The 21,839-nt window shown below is 42.8% G+C and overlaps 1 protein-coding gene across 5 annotated transcripts in view; it reads right to left on the bottom strand.

The window, feature by feature from the left end:
• Positions 1-21,839, bottom strand: part of LOC110491941 (vasopressin V2 receptor) — a 46,960-nt gene that overhangs the window by 776 nt on the left and 24,345 nt on the right. For 4 of the 5 annotated variants that reach the window (XM_036946828.1, XM_036946829.1, XM_036946830.1 and 1 more), the window contains 6 exons: positions 16,537-16,925; positions 15,584-15,829; positions 13,065-13,211; positions 10,533-11,316; positions 2,883-3,101; positions 1,474-1,761 (listed from right to left, as the gene is read on the bottom strand). In XM_036946828.1, the coding sequence (XP_036802723.1) occupies positions 2,902-3,101; positions 10,533-11,316; positions 13,065-13,211; positions 15,584-15,829; positions 16,537-16,923 (1,764 nt within the window). In that variant the 5' untranslated portion in view covers positions 16,924-16,925 and the 3' untranslated portion in view covers positions 1,474-1,761; positions 2,883-2,901. Of the gene's footprint in view, positions 1-971; positions 1,762-2,882; positions 3,102-10,532; positions 11,317-13,064; positions 13,212-15,583; positions 15,830-16,536; positions 16,926-21,839 lie in introns of those variants that run through there. The other variant, XM_021565826.2, reaches the window with a different exon arrangement.

Raw genomic sequence — 21,839 nt, 5'->3', positions numbered from 1 at the left:
CACCCTATTTCCTATATAGTCCACTACATTTGACCAGGCCCCAAAACAAGCGCAATTTGTAGCTAATGGGATGCCATTTGGGGCCCAGATTGTTTCTCCATCTGCATATTCAATCCACACACTCATGCAGTCAATGTAGGAGATTATAAAATCATGCATATGTAATCAGAACCATACAGCCAGTACAACGTGTATGTCTAAGATTAACAATGAATTGCACCAGTATCAGCTTCTCTCTCTCTCTCTCTCTCTCTCTCTCTCTCTCTCTCTCTCTCTCTCTCTCTCTCTCTCTCTCTCTCTCTCTCTCTCTCTCTCACCCCCTCTTTCTCTCTCTCCCTATCTCCCTCTCTCCCCCCCTCTCTCTCCCAATTATTCTTTTTTTTTTTCAATTCAATTTGCTTTATTGTCATGACGTAAAGCTTACTTTGGATATTTACAATATGAAAATAATAAGAATCAAAATGATCAACGGGACAACAGTAACAACAACATCCAAGTGTCAAAATAACCATACATTGAACAATAACAATAAGCATACAGTAGAGGACATGTGCAGATTGATTGGTCTGTCAGACACTGTTCCTCAACTTATGGCAGGCAGAAATGTAGTGCACTGCCAACACACAGCTCTCTGCATCCTCCCCCAACAGGACGGGTAGCCTACTCTCATCAGAGAGGTCTTTGAAACCTTAAATAAGGGTTTTACATTTGGGGAAATGACACTCTCTAATTGTTTTTTTTTTTTTTTTTACATTTTGCCAGGAAATGCAGCTCCGTCTCAGGTTCTGCTGTTGTGCAGTGGTTGCACAGCCTTTCCTCCACAGGGAGTCCGGTTTTCCTGTGTCTAGCCTTCTCAATGGCAAGGCTGTGCTCACTGAGCCTGTACTCTCTCTCGCTCTCCCCCTATTTCTCTCTCTCTCTCCCTCCCTCTTCCCCTCTTTCTCTCTCCCCCAATTCAATTCAATCTCCCTCTCTCTCTCCACCTTTTTTTCTTCTCTCTCTCCCTCTCCCCATCTCTCTCTCTCTCTCTCTCTCTCTCTCTCTCGCTCTCTCTCTCTTTCTCACTTAGCCTGCTGTCTGGCTGCTTTGTTCTGTAGTTTGAGCCATAGCGTACTGTGAGCTTATGCACTGCTTCGTACAATAGGCATGTAGTCCAGTCAACAAACATTTAATGTACTGCCCATGTCGTCTTGCGAGAGGTGAAGTAATTTGTAGCCTTGAAGGGAATCACCTTCCGACAACTGCACTGTTCTCTTTATATAGAGACAGACATGTAGAGACAACGTATAATACAGACAGCGTTTAATTATTCAAAGGAGCATTTTAATATCTTTCTCTGTTTTCGCTCCGTTTCTACAGTACCAAGTGAACATCTGATCCTGCTGTTGATATATGTATATTTATAGGTACAGTACCTATACAGGTGCTGTAAAGGTCTATATTCCATTACGTAGTGTCGATGTCTTCACTCACATTTGTCCTCCTCAGCTGACTCACGTTTCTCCTCTCGTTCAATAGCAACCTCCTCGGTGTGAGGGAGAGAAGACAGAGGGGACAGACAGACAGACAGGGGATGTTTCATAGGGGTCCTTCCTTCCTGGCCATAACACAGCTGTCCATGTTTCCGTGTTGGGGGAAATGTGTTTGCTGCCTGAAGGTCAGTGCGGGCTGTCCTCTAGTCTTAGGTGCTGGCAGCAGTGGAGGTGGTGGTGTGTGTGTGTGAGACAGTACAAGTTGTCCTTGGTGGAGTGTGTGTGTGCTCTAAAAAAATTGAAGAATATGTTTTTTTAAACAAGTAAATAAATAAATAGAATCTCAAAAAGATAGGAATCAAAATGATTGACACCCCTGTTTTTAATACTCCACCCTTGTGGGGATAACAATGCGATTGGAAAACACATTGGGAGGGATCTTAGATCATTCCTCCATACAGAATATTTCCAAGATCTTTGATATACTTTGTCTGCATCATCAAAGATCCACCAGCATATTTTACAGAATGTGTGAGGTACTTTTCTGCGTAGCCCTCCCTGTTTTTCAACGGCAAACCCACCACAGGTGTGCGTGGCAGAAGAGCTCTTTTTTCATGTCATCTGATCACAGCACCGGTTCCTATCCAAGTGCCAATGCCATTTATCAAACTCCAGGAGTTTACATTTGTTGGATGGCATGAAAATAACGCTCTTTGGTCACGCACACCGGTGGTGGGTTTTGCGTGGAAAGAAAGATGCGTATGTAGAGAAGTATCCTATACCTAATGAAAAAACACGGTGGGGGATCTTTGATGTTGTGGGGCTATTTGGCTTCCCCTGGTTCTGGGTTCTGGGGCCCTTGTTAAGGTTAAGGTCAACGGCATCATGCACTTGATCAAGTACCAGGACATTTAAAAATCCTTAAAGAAATGGTTAATTGACCACCAAATCATCATTCTGCAATGGGGATCCCATCTTAGTCTCCGGACTTGAAAACCTGTGGTTTGAATTGAAGAGGGCAAGTCCATATGCCCCACGGATGAAGGATATCAAGGACCTGGAAATATTCTGTATGGAGGAATGGTCTAAGATCCCTCCCAATGTGTTCTCCAATCTCATCAACAACAACACAAATGTAAGGGCAGTGTCATTATCCTCACAAGGGTAGGATGCTGGAGTATTGATAACAGGGGTGCTAATAACTTTGATCCCTATCTTTATGAGATTTTTTAAATGACTTGTTTAACAAAATCTCCTTCTCTAAGCAATTGTATTAGTATCAATTAATATAATTTTCAACAACAAAAATAGCATACAATATAGCTCAGTATTTGTATTATTTATTTCTTAATGATTTTTTTGCTCATCTTTATCAAAGGTGTCAACAAATATTGACCGAACTGTACGTACGTGTGAGTGTCTGAATGTGTCAGTAGAGGCTGTCCTTGGTGGTGGAGGTGTGTGTGGTGGTGGAGTCATCAGGTATGGAGCCCCTGCGCGGGGTTCTTGGTCTGCAGCGTAACAGGGCCTGTAGCTCCCTGGACACAGAGCTGCTGAAGAAGGTGTAGATCCAGGGGTTGGTACACGAGTTCAGACTGGCCAGCAGCATCAGGATGGTGAACGCTACGCCTGCAGAGAGAGAGAGTGGACACACATACGGTCAGGCAAAGACACACACGCGGACGCGATCAGGCAAACGCACACACAGCCATCAGTCAGCCTGCAGGGAAGTGAGGGACATTGCATTGCCAGAGCCAGCAGCACAGCAGCCGTAGGCTACAACCAATAAATTACAGCAGAGCTGACTGATCGCAATAGACTGTGAAGGTCAGAGATATAGATAGGTAAGGAGTCATATAGAATAGACGTTCCTCCTCTTTGCTAAAAACAGAGGTGGGTGATTGTGGAGGCCAGGTCATCTGATACAGCACTCCATCACTCTCCTTCTTGGTCAAATAGCCCTTACACAGTCAGGAGGTGTGTTTTGGGTCATTGTCTTGTTGAAAAACTAATGATAGCCCCACTAAGCGCAAACTAGATGGGATGGCGTATCGCTCCGGAATGCTGTGGTAGCCATGCTAGTTAAGTGTGCCTTGAATTCAAAATAAATCCCTGACAGTGTCATCAGAAAAGCACCCCCACATACCTCCTCCTCCATGCTTCACGGTGGGAATCACACATATGGAGATCATCCATTCACCTGCTCTGCATCTCACAAAGACACAGCGGTTGGAACCAAAAATCTCAAACTTGCTTTCCACCGGTCTGATGTCCATTGCTCGTGTTCCTTGGTCCAAGCAAGTCTCTTCTTCTTATTGGTGTCCTTTAGTAGTGGTTTCTTCTTGAAATGTTCTGGATTGACTGACCTTCATGTCTTAAAGTAATGATGGACTGTCGTTTATCTTTGCTTATTTGAGTTGCCATAACATGGACTTGATCTTTTACCAAATAGGGCTATCTTCTATATACCACACCAACCTTCTCACAACACAACTGATTGGCTCAAACGCATTAAGAAGGAAAGACATTCCACAAATGAACTTTTAACAAGGCACACCTGTTAATTTAAATGCATTCCAGGTGACTACATCATGAAGCTGGTTGAGAGAATCCAAAGAGTGTGCAAAGCTGTCATCGAGGCGAAGGGTGGCTGCTTTGAAGAATCTCAAATATAAAATATATTTTGATTTGTTAAACACTTTTTTGGTTACTACATGATTCCATATATGTTATTTCATAGTTTTGATGTCTTCACAAATATTCTACAATGTAGAAAATAGTACAAATAAATAAAATCCTTAGAATGCGTAGGTGTGTCCAAACTTTTAACTTGTACCATGTGACCTCACAGGACTAGAATGCACTGCTTCCCTCTCTCTCTTAGCTCTTAGCCTCTTATTCTGCTGGACCACTCAAGCTGGACCTCTCAAGCTGGACCTCTCAAGCTGGACCACTCTAGCTGGACCTTTCTTCGGGAGGGAGAAGAACCTCCATCTTCAGTAGGCCGACCACAGGGCCTACATGGACCTTAGCCTTCAATGGCAAGAACTGGTGAACTGATCATTTTGGGGAATGTACCTTTTAGGGAGTAGTACTCGTATTGAGCACTGTCGGTACAAGGAGCCTTTAAAGAGCTAGCGTAGCCTGAACGGTACACTTAAGCTATCCTTCTTCAAGGAAAGAAGGAGAAGACAATTAGAGCACAGACTGAGTATAACATCCTTTCATGTTCAGGATCTCAAGGTCTTTACTTTTTGTCTTTCATTCTATTGCCCACCTTTCCGTGATCATTATCATTTATGTTTGTAAATATTTTGATTAGTGTTATTAAATGTTGATTGTATAAAGAACTTGTGTTTGTCTTGTTATTCTGGGAAAGAACTCCGATTGATTCTCAAAGAATTCATACCTTCAGATGAATCAATTAATTACTATTATTCTAACTGTAGCTTTATGAGCCATAACTAAAATAACTGACAAGTCAGGTCTTCTTAGAATACAATTTTTTTCTCCAATAACTGGACTGATACCCCGTTTATAATTCCATAGTAATAAGTGTACACTCTACTTTACAATAGTGCTGTTAAAAAGGCCAGCTCTTATTTAGCAGTTTCATCACCCCTAATCTAATAGTTAGATTGTTTTTGCCCAACATCTTATTTTCACCAAAGTGGTACCTATAAATCACCCCACTTGTATCAGCCAATCACAGTCCGGCGTTCCCCGTCTACCTCCTACCATCAGATTGAGATCGCACGGTCTGAAGAGAAGGAAGGACATATTGGACTGTTTTCTATGATTTCTGTTATTGCCTGCATCTAATTGTAAGTACTGTACATGTCATTGCTTCTTTAGTTGGCTGTTGCTAAAGCAGTCAAGTTATTTACCGTATTTAGAAGGTATTTTCCTTTACAGCATGCTAGTTACTCTTTTAGCCAGCTAGCCAAGTAGGTGCTAGCCAGTCATGCCAGCTAATTTATACTCTGTGTACCACATGCCTAGTTTACGACGTTCATATTGTCAGTTTATGTAGGAGAGTTAAAAAGTTGATTCCATCAAACTTCAAATTATTAGAATAGTACACAACGCAGAACAGAACAACCAGGTTGGGGGTCAGTGGCCCAAGCCCACGAACAGGAATATTCTAAGTTCAGACAGAAGTCAGATCGCTATGGTCGCCAGGAACTTTACTTTTGGTGTCTATTTTTAATTGTTGCGCTACTGGTGCTGCCTGTTGTTGTTAGGTAGGCAGCTACAGTAGCTGAATGATATTAACATCTTCGGCTTTTGTTTCATTAAATGTATTTTATTTAATCTGGGTGCTTGCGTCACCTACTAACACCCTGGTACTACCCGTAGCTCCCGTTCTCCTCAGTCCTACAAAACACTAAAGTGAAATAAATAAAACATCCCGAGGTTAATGCTGTAGATATTGTTATAAGGTGGTGTGAGACTATTGAAACATGTACCTTTGAGAGTTTTATTGTTGATATTAATATAGATTACAGAGTGCTAAAAAGTGTTGCTAGCTAGCATGCCTTTCTGTGATGCAGACGGTTCGCTGAGCTGCCAACTGGTGCTGGCGTTGCATTATGGGAGATGTAGTTTTGGCCCTCTACGGTTTGAATGGGGTAGAGGCGATTTCACGTTGTAGCTTGTTTGTGTTGCAGTGTTTTTGTACATGAGTTGTTGTATTTTGGTACTGTAAACACTGAAAGCACCTAGCAATGTATTGGGGATGTGAGACAGGATATGTGTTTTACCTTACTTCATGCTCCTGTATAGAACAACTTGTCTGATGGTGCATTGGAGACTGATGTGTTCCTGTCCTGTCTTTTCACAATACTATTGCAGGTATGGTTTTATTGTCTAATAATTAAGATGATACATTCATTGTATTAAGGACTGGTTATTATTTTATAGTATACATTATGGCTTTAGGTATGAGTGTGATTGTGTGAGTCTGAGAAAACACTGAGAGAGAAAGAACAACTTGTCAGTTGGAGACTGATGTGTTCCTGTCCTGTCTTTTCACAATACTATTGCAGATCGACATAAAAGCCAAAAAGACAGCCGCGGTGTCGCTCTTCATTTCTTGGTTCTCCTGTGGTACATATAAAGACCGCTACACGTATAGCCGTGTTTATGGACAATTACAACCTTTATTTAGCCTCATGCTACTCTGCGCTGTATATTTAGTCTTATGTATGTATGTATGTATGTATGTATGTATGTAACCTAATTTAGCCTGTGCCTTTTCTGGTGGGGCAGTTACTATTCCTTGTTGTGGTCTCCTGCACATGCGCAGAACTTGGGTACATTGCAGTCACATTTCAGTTCCTTTCTATGTCATTCAATTGATGTATAGTTATCATATGGTTACCAATAATTGGGCTTTTGTCCTGTAAGTGTGTTACTATAGCCTATGCATTTTGTTTTGCCCCTTACATTATATCTTGGCATAGGCAGTATAGAGATTGTGTATTCTAGATACTAGCACGAATACCACCACAGTCTACTGGGCCTGTATATTGTATGTAAGCCTATACTCGTGGTTATTCCTTTCTATTCTGTTACCATAGAAACACTTTTATACACTCTCACTTCCACTGTGAGCACTGTCAATCAAGGTGTATGGTGTGGTGATCCCTTATCTGTAATAAACCTGTTCTGAATACATCTGACCTGTTCTTGCTGGACAGACCTGTGGCGGCTGTACCGCATCCACTGGCAGATATAGCTCTCTAGTATATCTCTTAGTATTTTTGAAGTGCACAATATAGGGAATAGGGTGCCATTTGGGACGCAGGCATGGAGAGATGGAGGTCATGGTCCACTTCCTCCCCATCGGTAACAACAGAGAGTTGTGACTTTAACAATACCAGTATTCAGTGTGGAAACAAACTGTTTACAGTTTTCCATTTTAGTTTCCCTCTGGCACCATTAGACGTGCTGTAAATTTCCTTCTGGAACAAAAATCTAAACTTTACCTATTTCCTTTGGCCACTTTCTACTTCTAACATGCCGTTTTTATGTAATAAGTAGGACACCAAGCACTGGCCTCCTCCCTCTTTACTATTGCCAGTTTAGGAAGATAAAAGGAGCTGGGGGTTGTCTAGAGACTACACAGCTGATAGCAATCAGTGTGTGCATGATGACTTATGTGTGTGCATGTTTGCATGCTTTGGGTGCCTATTCATGTGTGTTTCACTCTGTGTGCGAGCTGTTGGCAGATGCTATTGTTGATGAAATGTCAACATCTGTCCGGGGTGTGAGAGCAACAGGGGATATAAACAGGTTATTTACTGACACTGAGGTGTGTGTGTGTGTGTGTGTGTGTGTGTGTGTGTGTATGCCAGTTCTGCTTCAGATGAGAGAAGGAAAAACGAATCCACAGTGTTGAAGTTGTAAACCGTTGTAAGCAGACACCTGACACAGTGCTAGTTGAGTTGAGTTATGTTATGGTGACCTTAAATAAATTCTAGTTCTGGATCAGTTGTGGCACTTGAAATCGGAGGAAGGGCTTATAGTAAAGGCTGCAATGAAATAAATGGAATGGTATCAAACACATCTAACACATGGTTACCATGTGTTTGATACCGTTTCATTTATACCATGCCAGACATTATTATGAGACGTCCTCTCCTCACCAGCCTTCATTATTCTGGATATGCAGTGTTGGGCAAGCTACTCTGAAAAGATGGTTTACCAAGCTACCAATTAGGGATGCACGATATATCGGTAAGCGTATTGGAATCGGCCGATATTAGGTAAAAATGGCCCGATGTCTAGTTTAACGCCGATGTGCAAAACCGATGTCAAAGCTGAAGTGCATACCTATATAACGTAGGTAGATGACGTAATGACGCCATGAAAAATACAGAGCTACACAGAACAAAATCAGAAAAATACTTTCAGCGAGACAACTCAAAGGTGAAATCCATTAATGCCAAGATAATGGAATTCATTGGCCTTAGCAATCAACCGTTGACTGGTCGGGCACCTCGAGCCCCGGTACACATTAGTAGGCGCTATTTTTCAGATGTTGCCCTACCTGAGTTACACAGTATTGTTGAAACGCACATCCCTGAGCTACTTGCTATGGGCGTCACTGCTATTAGCTTCACGATTGACTGACATTTGGACCAGCGATGTCAGCCCTATGAGCATGCTGAGTCTGACAGCACAGTGGGTCTACGAGGATTTTGAACTGAGGAAAGCCCTATCGCATGCTCAAGAATGTGCTGGTTCTCATACCGCTACTGCCATTTCAATGGCATTTGAGAACATGTTTGAAACATGAACACACTCCTAGCGCCATTCGAACAACTGACTGGAGAAATAAGCCAATCAACTGTGTCAACAGCAGACGTGATACCGTCTGTCATGGCATTGAAACGCCTGCTCAACTAAACTGCCCACGCAGACCGTGGGGTTAACACTTGCAAAAGTACTCTACAAGAGGCTGTGAACAAGCGATTCGGTGGCATTCTCTCTGAGCCTCTTTACTGTGTTGCCACCATTGCCGATGCTAGGTACAAGGGCCGCTACTTCGAAGCAGACAAGAAATAGGATTTACGTGAAATGTTACATACACAGCTGGACAAGATGGAAACGGACACAGTGACAGTGCGCACCGAGGAAGAGAAGTCACAGACAGAGCTGACACTTCACTGCTTGACATGTATGATGAAATCCTGATTGAGACTGAAATGACTGAACAAATGAAGAACGAAACAGCACAGCAAGTAAGTGAAAGAAATAGGTTTTGATGATGTTTTACTGGTAATAGGGACATGCATAAATGTCAAGAAAATAACTTCTTGGTCAGTGTGTGTGTGTTAACTATTTAAATGTACTAGAATGCTTAAAATGCCGCTAACATTTTTAATATCGGTTACCGTTTTTTGCCATGGAAAATATCGGATATCGGTATTGGCCAAAAATGTCATATCGGTGCATCCCTACTACCAATTACGTCAAACTGAAAGAAGTTAAGCTACACTAAAGTTACCCCTATGAAAAATATAGTAAACTAAAGTTACTTTGAAAAAGTACTTCGTGAAAAATATCAGATGTAAATCTGAAATGTCATAGACTGTAAATTGCAAGCACAGATCACTTTGGGGTCATATGATGTCAGAAGAAACTCCCCCGGCCCTTGTCTCACAAACACCACTCTAGCTCAGCCTCCGTTAATCACACAGACTAATGGTTGGTATCAATGGATGTAGTAGAAATAGACAGGTCCAATGGTACAACCCAGAAGTCTGTAGGTGTTTAAAAAGGTTTAGAAGTCCAAAACATGCCAGCATCAAAGTGGGACTGTAGGATTTAAACACAAAAACAATGTTTCAAGTGAGAATTAGGAAGGTCTGATAAAGAAGAAGAGAGAAGATTATTGCCTACTTTACCCATGTTTTTCTTTTTTCAAAAAAATGGTTTGTAGTTCCAATAGTTAGCTACACCACTATATGGCTAAAAGTCATTAAAGTGCAATTCCATCACTTTTCAACCTCATTTTCATTAATCCAGCACAATACCAGTGTCTACATATATTTTGTAGAAAAAAATATAAAGTTAAAAAGTTCTACTCGATGTCATCAATGATTTTCAAATACTATGAGAATCGTGGTGACGCGTGGAGCAAGAAAATACCCTCCTATTGGCCAGAATGTGATGTCACAGAGAACCATTTTTTAGGAACTTTCTTCTTATCTTTTTCAACCACTGATCATAGAAACGTGCTGTTTTTACACATGTAGATACTGGTATGGTGCTGGAGATAGTGAATATGAGGTTGAGAAGTGGCGGAACCTTTAACTACTGAAAACACTACCTAGATTTGAATTCAGTTCAACTACCACTAAGCTACTGTAAAATGTAGTGAAATTACTATTTGAACTACATGTAGCTCACTACTCCCCAACACTGTGGATATGAAAACAATAACACATTTTTAACCTCAGTGACCCAAATATTTTGCCATACAGCGGAGCTCAGTATGCTTTGTGTGCTTAGTAAGTGTGTTTCTGTGTGCGTGCGTCTTCGATCTCTAACCTTGGTCTGGAGGGTTGGGGTCCCAGGCGGCCCACAGCTGAACGATGAAGAAGGGGGACCAGCAGACTGTGTAGACCAACACTATCACCAGAGTCATCCTCACCGTCTTAGACATGGCCTTGGAGATGGAGGGGGGCGTCAGGGCCCGGGGGTGTGGGGGAGGGTACTCCAGCGATGGGCGTGGAGAGGAGACACACCGGGGGGAGGATGGGAGCTCGAAGGATGTGTAGGACTCATGACAGTGGCATCCGCCATTGTTAGGAGGCACTGAACCACCACCACAACTACCTGAGGTGACTGGGCCATGGGATCCATGTGGGCACGGGTCACATGATGGGGGAACTACAGCTGTACTGGAGCCCCTTTGGTCACTGAGGCCGGGGTTGGAGGGGAGGGTTAGGTTATCTGAAGTGTTGAAGGGGCTTTGCTGTGTTGCTGCTGTGTGGTTGTTGTGACAGCTGCTGTACTGTGGAGAGGGGGACCGGTAGGGATAGCACTCTGAGGGTACAACAGCTGTAGTAGACTGGGGGGAGAGCGGTAAGAGAGGGTTGCAGAGAGTGCTGGAGGGGTTGTTGTTCATAGTCTTTAGAAGCTGCTCCCCTCCTACTCCTGCTCCTCTCCCCGCTCTGCATCCCCCTCTCCCCCGCTCCCTGGTCGCTCTGTCGTCGTCCTTTTTGACTCTGTGGAAGTGGAAGATGACAGCGTTGTTCTTCTTGAGCTCTGCTGACACCATCCTCTCTGACTTCAGATAGATGTTGTTGTGAATCTCTCTGAAGATCCGGATCTGGAATGAGAAAGAAATGGATGAATGAATAAATTTTCCTTAATGAATCTGAATATGTCTGAAGTATGTAGCTAGATGCTAAAAGAGTGAAATACATACAATTAATAGAAACGTACAGCTAACTTCCAAAATAGAGGAAACACTTGAGTAAATGAGGGATACAAAGTACATTGAAAGCAGATGCTTCAACACAGATTCCTAAGTTAATTAAGCAGTCAACATCCCATCATGCTTAGGGTCATGTATAAAAATGCCCAGTCGTCCATTCTTTTGGCTACCATGGCTAGAAGAAGAGATCTCAGTGCCTGAGACAGCATTTTTCACCACCATCAACAAAACACCAAATGATGGAATTTCTCTCAGAATGGTGTTGCATCCCTCCAAGTTCCAGACACTTGTCGAATCTATGCTAAGGTACATTGAAGCTGTTCTGGCGGGTTGTGGTGGCCCAACGCCCTAAAGATACGTTACGTTTTGGTGTTTCCTTTATTTTGGCAGTTACCTGTAGATACTAATAGAACAAATGTACTTAGACAGTAAAAGAGTGCACACAGAGAAGTATTTTGGAACCGATTCCTAAACCTAATCATCCCAACACAGACACCAAACACAGACCTTTCTAACTCAATTAAATGTCCTAGATTCTGTTTCCTGAAAAAGCACAAGACCCCAGCAGGTCATGAGAAACTGGGTCTTAGAACAATGTCTTGCCAAACCATGTTAGCAAGGACGTCACTTGATCAGATCTGGGTTCAAACACGACTTTAAATCATTTAGAATACTTAAGCTGTTTTGACTGAGCTTGCCTGGCATAATGGAACCACAGAATATTGCCAAAACAGCAAACTCGCACATCGGGGGAACTCTAAGGCAGAATAAATCACACACTCAAAGTATTCGAAAGATTTTAAATAGTATTTGAACCCAGCTCTACACTTTATATGAAACACAAATTAATTCAATGTCCCTGATCTTTGGCTGGGATCTGGTTCATTTGACTGTTATTCTGGTTCCTCGCTGTGTCCCTCACAGTGGGTAGTGTTCTGACAGGCCAGCCACACAGCAGTAGGTCTACAGTGGGCTGTGTTAATTAGGCCAGGGGAAACAGCAAATAGCCGGACCCTGGAAATATCTTTCCTTAAATAGAGCAGCTTGCTCTCTCTCTGAGTCTGACTGGACCAGAGGGAGGTAGCCCAGAATGTCTCTATCCCCCACGGGACGCTACACAACACCAGCCAGTACAGCCACCCCATCTACCCCACCAGCTGTCCGGCCTGTCCCAGATCTGATAGAACTGACTCCCTGCAGTTTATTCAACAGTGCCTACCAAAAAACGCTCCATCAAAACACAGCAAATTCTATTCATGCAAAATCCAATTTATTATTCTGTGTTTTGTATGTTCTCGGGGGTGGCAGGTAGCCTATAGCTTAGAGATATGGGGCGCATCCCAAATTTCACCCTATTCCCTATATAGCGCATTACTTTTGACCAGAGCCTTAAGGATAATGAAATAGGAAGTGTACTGGTAAACAGAGGGGAGCTGCTCTCTGATCCCAGGCAGCCTCCAAGGGCATTGCACCGCGGTTAACGCTGTGCCTGTCAATGTGGAAAAAAGATACATTTCTAATATATTTTTGTTCGGTGGTCACACTGTGTTGTCTCCTTGTCTTGTACCTGGCAGACAGTGATCATTAAGCCTGGCAGTGTGTGTGCGTGCATGTGTGTGCGTCTGTTTCAGTAGTAGTACCTGGCAGACAGTGATGATTAGTGCTGGCAGTAAGAACACTGCTAGGGTCATCCAGGTGATGTAGGCCTTGAGTCCCCACGGCTCAGCGAAGTGAGCCCAGCACTCAAACTCTCCTGGAGACACCTCCGACCGCGAGAAGATGAACAACTGGGGAGAGGGGAATGTTGGAGGAGGGAGAGAGTGTGGAATGGAGGGAGGGGAGGAAGGAAGAGTGAGGGGTGAGGGAGTCAAAACCAAACCAAACATCAATTTCCTTCACAACTAACAGAACAGGAGACCACACTGTCTAGGAAACTTCCACTGATCTCATGATACGCCTAAAAATGGAACACCTTAAATTTGACTGCAGGCCCTGGGGTCAGGGCAGGAGTGTCCCATTGAGACTTAATTTCCTGAGCCAGCATGTCATCTAGCTGTCCCTGGTTCACACCTGCGGTAGCCTATACTGATCAGCGGTGCCAGTGTCCCTACCTCTATGTTGTTCTGAGGGCAGCTCTGCCTCGAGGGCAGAACATATGGAAATGGTTGTGTGAAAGCTCAAGTAAACAGTAAGTGGGCAGCGGCTGTCATGTTAGGGTTGTGTTTGAGGCTAGGGTTAGGGTTGAGCCTGGATGTGGACATGAAGCTAGGGTTGGGGTTGAGGGTTAGGGTCAGTGGAGGCTCTTCAGAGGAGGAAGGGGAGGACCATCCTACTCAGTACATTTCTGAAAAATAAAAATGGTCACACGTTTGAGATAAATCTATAGTAAATATATATCACTTCACCAGATAAGTGATTAAAACGCACTGTTTTGCAATGATGGTCTACATTATCCTCAACAGCACCCTCTAGGGTGGCACCATGGTGTAGCTGGAGGACAGCTATTTTCTGTACTCCTCTGGGTATACTGACTTCAATACAAAACCTAGGAGGCCTGTGGTTCTCACCCCCTTCCATAGACGTACACAGTAATTATGACAACTTTTCTTGCAGTATGAAATATCTTGTTCATCCAATCAAAGGCTCAACGATTTAATCAAGTACCGAAAGCATAAACTACAGCTAGCTAGCACTGCAGTCCATAAAATGTGGTGAGTAGTAGACTCAAAGAGAGAGAAAAACAATAGTTGATCAGTTTAGAACAAGAGGGAGAGAGAGAGAGAGCTAAGCAGGGTTGGTCCTGGTCTGTCCCTGGATGGGAGACCAGATGCTGCTGGAAGTGGTGTTGGAGGGCCAGTAGTAGGAGGCACTCTCCTCTGATCTAAAATAATATCCCAATGCCCCAGGTCAGTGATTGGGGACATTTCCCTGTGTACGGTGCCATCTTTCGGACGGGACTTTGAAGGGGTGTCCTGACACTAAAGATCCCATGGCACTTATCATAAGAGTAGGGGTGTTAACCACAGTGTCCTGGGCAAATTCCCAATTTGGCCCTCATACCACCATGGCCACCTAATCATCCCCGTCTTCCAATTGGCTCATTCACCCCCCCCTTTTCCCCTGTAACTATTTCCCAGGTAATTAATGTAAATTATAATGTTTTGGTAAAATAAATAGAAATAAAACCTGACTCGAACAGAGAGGAATGCTATTTACATTAGCTAGCTGGCTATGGATTTCCAAGACTGCAAGGTAGGGATTTCCAAGTCGAGGTAAAGCTTTCGGTTTTATGAATTTATTTGCTTGACGTGGTTGTGCACATGGATTGGATTGTGTGTTTCCTAGCGCGTTAGTTTTAGTTTGTTGACTATAATGTTAATATGGTGACAACGATGTAGGCTGTGTAGCAGCTAGGGGTTGTAGTATAAAGGTTTGGCTTGGAGAAGATTTTGCGCCTGGTCACTGATCAGGGGTGTGTTCATTACAGTGATTCTGCTGCAAAACATTTCTTCAACGTAAGCAAACTAAACGGGGAGGGACCTACATAAATTTGTCCAATAGAAAGGAATGTTTTGCAACTGTTTGGACTAATAATTACACCCATGATCAGCTAGATGCAGGCAAGAGTGTGCAAGGGAGTATTGATTGTGTCACTTTCTGTCATCTTATTTCTCCAATTTGTCGACTTGTGCACCTACGTCATAAATGTTCATTTGTATGCTAGGTTGTCATTGTCATAATGAGTATAGGGTAAATTTGAGCATCATGTAGTCGCCTAAACCCATCAATGTTACATTGAACTGGGTGAATGGAATAGGAATGACAGTCATCCTAAATGCTGTAGTAGAAATAAAGCCTCGCTAATCAAAAATAAATAAAAATCGTCCTCACGAACCGGCACTGGTTAGGGTTGAGCTGGGATGTGGACATGTAGCTAGGGTTAGGGTTTAGCTGAGATGTGGACATAAAACTAAGGTTAGGCTAACTGTCCCCTACAGTACCAACTTGTGGTAGGGAGAGCAGCAGGGCCAGGCAGTCATGATGGAGTTAGGGTTAGAGGTTAAGGCTTAGGTTCAAGCTTAGGCTCAGAGTTCCTACCTGCCTGTGGTATGGAGAGCAGCAGGGCCAGGGGGTCAGAGGTCAGTGATAGTGCTCCTACCTGTGGTATAGAGAGAAGTAAGGCCAGGCCCCAGGCCATCATAATAGGGGTGTTCCAGCGGGACACGGACCCACCACGATAGGCCTGCAGTGGGCAGCAGATGGCATAGTGCCGGTCCACTGTCATGGCAACAATCATATAGGAGGACGCGAACATCCCTACGATCTGCAGGTACTTTACTGAGCGACACAGAAAATCCGGCCCCTGGAACCTTTCTGTGATGTTCCACACCAGCTGGGGAAAAACCTGTGGGGCCGACAGGAAATAAGAGAACATTTAGCGTGGCTACGTTAGATACTAGCATACTACTTAGAATCAATGCATGCTAGTGTGGACATTGAACCAGAATAGACTGACTGCCATAGCAATGGAAAAGCAATAATAATATTTATTTGAATGCTCATGCAATTTCCACTGCATTTTGAGAACTGCGCCCACCATACAATAGTAGGCGAATGTGTGTTAGTCATTTAGGACGGCCACAGGATCTTAATTTGAGCCAGTTTGCTACAGCAGGAAAATAATCCTGCAGCAACAGAAAACGTGGATTATAATGGACATTTTGGTAGGGGTTGCTACATTTTTCATTATGTCAAATCAAGTCTAACATTTCAATGTGAAAATGACTAACTTTAGAAGCCTTTTTAAAACTCAAATACACTAGAAGTTTGCAGGAAAATGTGCAGTAACATAATAAATTAAGATCATATATCTGTAACAATGATTTTGAGTTGTAGGAATAGTTGACTAATTCATATTGTTAAACAGACTAGAAGGGACAGAATCATGGTCATGTTAGCTTCACCACACTCTCCATGTCATTGTGACTTAGCTCACTCATAGGTTACCGATGATGATTACTGTATACATGTGGTGCCTAGCAATCAAAACAGGGCTGGGGTTAATCCCAATAGAACTGGAGTTGACTCTAATCTCTGAGGTGTCAGTCTCACCTGGAACAGCGCCACCACCAGGTCAGCCAGACACAGGTTGACCATGAACAGATGCATCGGAGCGTTGTGTTTCCTCCTGCGGAGCAGCACCCACAGTACGAAGCCATTCCCTAGGGTAGTGAGGGCCAGCACCAAGCCCAGGACCCCTATCTCCGCCCGGGCCAGACCCAGATCCCTCACCCTGGGCTGGGGTAAGGCATGGGGTGTGGTGGCTGAGGCGTTCTCGGGGATAATCCAGTAATAGGACCCTGCCCCTTCGTGAGAACTGTTGATGGATGTGATGTCGGAGAAGAGGGAGGAAGTGAGGTTGGTTCTTCCTGTTGTCATGGATGCCAGAGAGGAGTGGCCTAATCTATTCCAACCCATTTCCCCGGAGATGGTTTCCATGCCTGCGTAAAACACAAACAAAACAACAGAAACCTCATAAAACTAATAATGATAAAATCTCCCCCTGTGTTTGTTCTGTAGGGAGAGAGGGCAAAGAGGGCACAGAGCCTGCGGAAATGACCTATAGTCCTATAGTCCAGCCCTGTTCTATACCGGAGCATGCAAGTCACAAACTTCCTCTGTTTGTTTGCAGTAAACATTGTGGCTAAGATTTGATAATAAACTGATGGTTTGTTAGGTTTGGTTAATCCAATTTTTATTAAATTATCTTCAATTGCCTTCTAATTTGTTGGACAGACGAGCAGTCTTACTTTCCCCCTTCCCTCCTTTCCTACGTCTTAGCACTTTCTGTCCAGACTTCTTGACAATACTTCTACCATATTTCTTTTCTTCTAGGGTCTCTCTCTAGACAAGCTGGAAGAACACTTTGTTTCATTGATTGGGATCTTCTTCCTGGTATGTTTTGTCATGAGGATATAAATCGCTTTTACAGGCCTCATTATGAAACAAACGTGATAATAACAATCATCCACGATGAAATCAGGGAGGGGACTGTTCATTTATATAATTTATTTAGTGCGTTAGTCACACGCCATATCTCAGACAGCACTGGGACGATTTTTGACTAAAGTTAGGTGAATGATGCGTCTTGCCATAAAGATCCGCCGTTTACTACATTAAACTGATAGGCCCAAGGCGGGAGGTATACTAATTAACTGACATTTGTTAGTCACACGCAATATCTCAATTGATGCGTTATTCGTGCGGAGACTGTTGCCTTGCTTAACTTCTAGAGTGTTTTTCCTTACAGAAATAATCTTAAAAGTGCTTAAAAAAGAAAAACAAATGGCAAATGCAACAACATGATGGTTTTATCGTTAGATTGAATGTTTTCAGATTGAGATTATACTGATTGTTCAAACTTAAAAGAGATGCTTCAATGTCAACTCAATGTGTCTAAATGCAGTACTCTGAATAGGGAATAGGGTGCAACCATTGTTTATTTCCTGTCAGTATGTATGTATGTAGTTCAGTAAAGCTGTGCTTTTATGTAACAGTTCTACAACCTGTCTGTTGGTCTATCTATCTGACTCTCTCCTTCTGTCTGACGTAAGTCCCGCTTTCAATTTGTTTTTTCTCATACTTTCCTTGGCTCGATTTGACAGCTTCTCCCTCTATCCCACTCTCCCTGTATCCCTCTCTTTCTCTATCCCTCTCTCCCTCTATCCCACCGCATTTTAGTCCTTCACCTTTGCTCTTATCTCTCTCTCATCCCTTGTTTATACCATTCTTTCCCTCCCCTCCAATCACACTCTCTTGATCCCATTAAAATCCAGTTTATTTTCTCCCTTTTATAAATAAATAGCACAAAAGTAAATAATAACATCATTGATATGAATGACACTGATAATCAGAGAAACGAAGTCGTGGGATAGGGAGAAGCTTTGACCAAATAAATAGACAGGGAGAGAGGAGGAGGAGGAGGAGGAGAGGGAGAGAATAGGGTGAGGGGGTGGTGGGAGAGCGAGAGAGTGGTGAGAGGAAGGAGAGAGAGAGCGAGCAAAGGGGAAGCTGAGGGAACAGAAGAGTTGAAGAGAGATGAAAGATAAGACAGGAGGAGGAAGAGGAGAGGGTGAATAAAAGGAGGAGAAGAAGAATGGACAGGAAATTAGGTCATAATGATACTATAATTACCATGGTGACAGCATGTATGACCTGACTGATGTTATCAGGAAATTGGATGTAATATTTGTAATATACTTGTTACAGTATTTATTTGACCTTTTATTTAAAGGTGCAAGTTGTACAATTCTTCATTCAAATAGCAGGCGACTAACTTAACCAAGTCTTATTTACCCTGATGGCATTCCTAGGGACAGTACTCACTTTGAGAGTTAGAGGTCAGGTTGTTCTGGAAATATATATTTGGAAACTGAATTAACGTAGCTCTGGTCGAATTATATTTGAATTTAGTGTGACTAACGAGAAATTACAAGGTTTGCACTCAGTCATACCACAGCCACTTAATGTGCAATTTGCTGCCAGTAATAACGTTCACACAGCCTGGTATGTGTGACAATACAGCATGACTTATTCTTCTAAAGTGTTAGCAACTGTGTTGCTCTCTGCCAGGGGCATGTATCTATAGAGAAGACCTGGGTTCAATTACTATTAGAAATATATATATATATTTTAATCTTTCAAATACGCTTGCTCTGTAGTGTCTAGAGTGCCAGATGGTGGGGGTTACAGTTCTGGGACTATTCTATTGATCCATTAAACCAGGCAAGTTCAATCAAGCACAGATAAAGTATTTTAAATGATTTCAAGTAGTATTTGAACCCAGTTCCGCTGTACAGGTTTTACAACCCAACACAGCTGCATCACTCTATCCCCGGCCCATTGTCTGTGTCACTCAGCAGGCAGGTAGGGAGTGATTGAGAGACAAGAAGCAGAGCAGAACCAGAGCCAGCGCTGCACTCTATGAATCCCCACGGGGTTACCAACCAAACGTCAGGAATCCCAAACATTGCCAATGATGGCGATGGGTTCAACCATACTTTAAAAGAAAGCTGATCATTTGGGCCAGATTAATGCACTTGTTGAATGTCTGCTAGCTTACCTAACCATATCCTCGAGAGTATAGTTTATTTTGTACTGTATTTCATAACTTCAATTGTGGGATATTGTCACTACGTTCATTAGTACAATTTGTAACATTACACATATTTTTTGATTTTGTTCAACGCACTAGTTCTGAGCGACTGGTTTGAAATGCATTTGAAGGCAAATGCAAATGCACTTGCACAGAAAACATGTTCACTTGACTGACTATGTAACTACTGCTGACTGAAACATGCTCAGTAAAGTTCGCCAAACGTTATATGTTTGTCTGTCATAACTACCACACAAAGTATTTTGAGACACGGTCGCAGCAGTGGGATTTTTACCTCGGAACCGTTTTTAATTAGATAAATAGATAGGTACTTTATTCATTGCTGAGGGGAATTTTTTCAAAATGATGTGTTCAAGGCTGTAGTCAGAGGCCTCTTCTTTCTCTCTCTCTTCTGTCTTCTTTCTATTTTTAATCAGAGAATCTCTTGGCCTGACTTTGAACCCCATTGGTCCCCGTTGTATCTTTAATCTAAAACCTAAGAGGCTTCTTTATACTTATGTTGCCCACTTCCCTACCTCCTCACCCCTCCCTCCCTCCCCCTGTAATTATAGGTGGCCTTGTGAGCATCCAGAAAATGTTGCAAGTTCGCTAGCACAAGCTTCATGCCAGACCAAAGTTAATAGTTCATACATTGTTTCAAGTTCGTTGCAGACAGGCCATGTGTAGCCAATGAAATTTATAAGATATTTAGTTTATCAGGATATTTTCTACCTGCAGGCTGCAATGTTTTTGTTTGTTGGATTTATGTAGGCTATTTTTACATAGTTGACAATAGAAGTTACTTTTTAGGTTTGTACGGGGGCGCAACTTTCACATGTCCCGCCCCCACATTCTGAAATTACATTTTTGTCCACCCCAGTTTAATCATTGGAATGGGACTTTAAAAAAGGCAGCAACGGTATGCTTTAGGACCACGCGGAGACATTTATGACCGGGTGGACACCACAGAAGGCTGGAAGGCTGGCTGGACCATGGGAGAGTTGAACATGATGTGTACGCGTTGCGCTCTTTCACTGAGTTGTAAAAGGAAGCAGAACAGAAACGGGCTATTCTTTAGTTGACTGGTAAACTAGTGTTTATTCGCAGTGCTGAGCTAGTATTGTAACTGACATGTAACGTTAGCTAATGTTTCATCACCTCTCGACTGAGGTGAATGAATAGGTTACACTAGTGAGTAGCCACCACAGCCAGGTAAGCTCCAGCCTCTAGTTGTCTGTCAGACAGCGATATGAGGCGGCTATTATTACTATCTAACAGCAGTTGTTTGTATGGGAAGGTTTGTAGCCTTTGTTTTGTCCCATTTCAGAAGTAAATGAACTTGGCAAGCTTTCGCCTGTTGATGTCCCGTTAGAGAGAGAGCTGGCCAAAAGTTGGCTTACATTAGCTATTATTTTTCCCTTAATCAAACTAGACCTAAATCCAACGATGAAATAATCGGCCAAATGATTGAAGATTGATATTCTGACGTTTTTTTTTCAGTGCAATGTGAGTTGTATTATTCAGTATGTCAATGTCACGTTATTGATCTGTAAGTTCCCCTAGCTAATTTCCTATTTTTCACACTGACACAGTAAAAAAACAGCTCTAACATTACAGGCTTCATTGTCATGGTGCACAGTAGAAGTCTGCGCGGACCGATTTCTTGCCCGCTCCCGCTGGCGCTACCACAAGAACTGGTCCCAAACCCTGTTATTTCAGTCCAATGTGATGCAGCTCACTTGCCAGCCATGGTCCCTGCAATTTTGCGCCCTATAGGCAATATAAAATGGGCAGAAATAATTTTAAAAATAGGTTAAATGACCAGATTCTCACATTGCCCTTATATTGTATTACTGGGCTATATCAGCCAATATGCTAGATGTAGTTAGAAGAGAGCAGAGTTGGAGAGACTTGTACTTTCTCTTGAGCTATTTTTATAGGCTACCTTTTAGGAGTGGGAAGATTTTTAGACAGAGAAATATGGGTGATCAATATTTAGGCCTATTTCTAGGCACTATAGCCTAATCATAGGCCTATTTAGGACGTACATTTCCTTGGAAAGATAACTGCCCCGTGCTTTATGCTCAACTAGGAGAGGTAGGCTACTGAAATTGAAGCTGTGAATTCTGAGTGTGAGAATAATGCGAAAAATATGTGTTTTTAATACAATAGGTGGGTGACGCATACAAAGCAGAAAGAGGACCGTTTCCAAATCATCTGTGGGATAGCAAAAATATTTTAATCCCAAAGTCGTCTGTCT

Source organism: Oncorhynchus mykiss, chromosome 16 (assembly GCF_013265735.2).
Source record: "Oncorhynchus mykiss isolate Arlee chromosome 16, USDA_OmykA_1.1, whole genome shotgun sequence".
In the NCBI taxonomy this organism is placed as follows: Eukaryota; Metazoa; Chordata; class Actinopteri; order Salmoniformes; family Salmonidae; genus Oncorhynchus; species Oncorhynchus mykiss.
The sequence above is the reverse complement of the archived record's forward strand: the minus strand, read 5'-3'. Positions and strand labels throughout refer to the sequence as shown.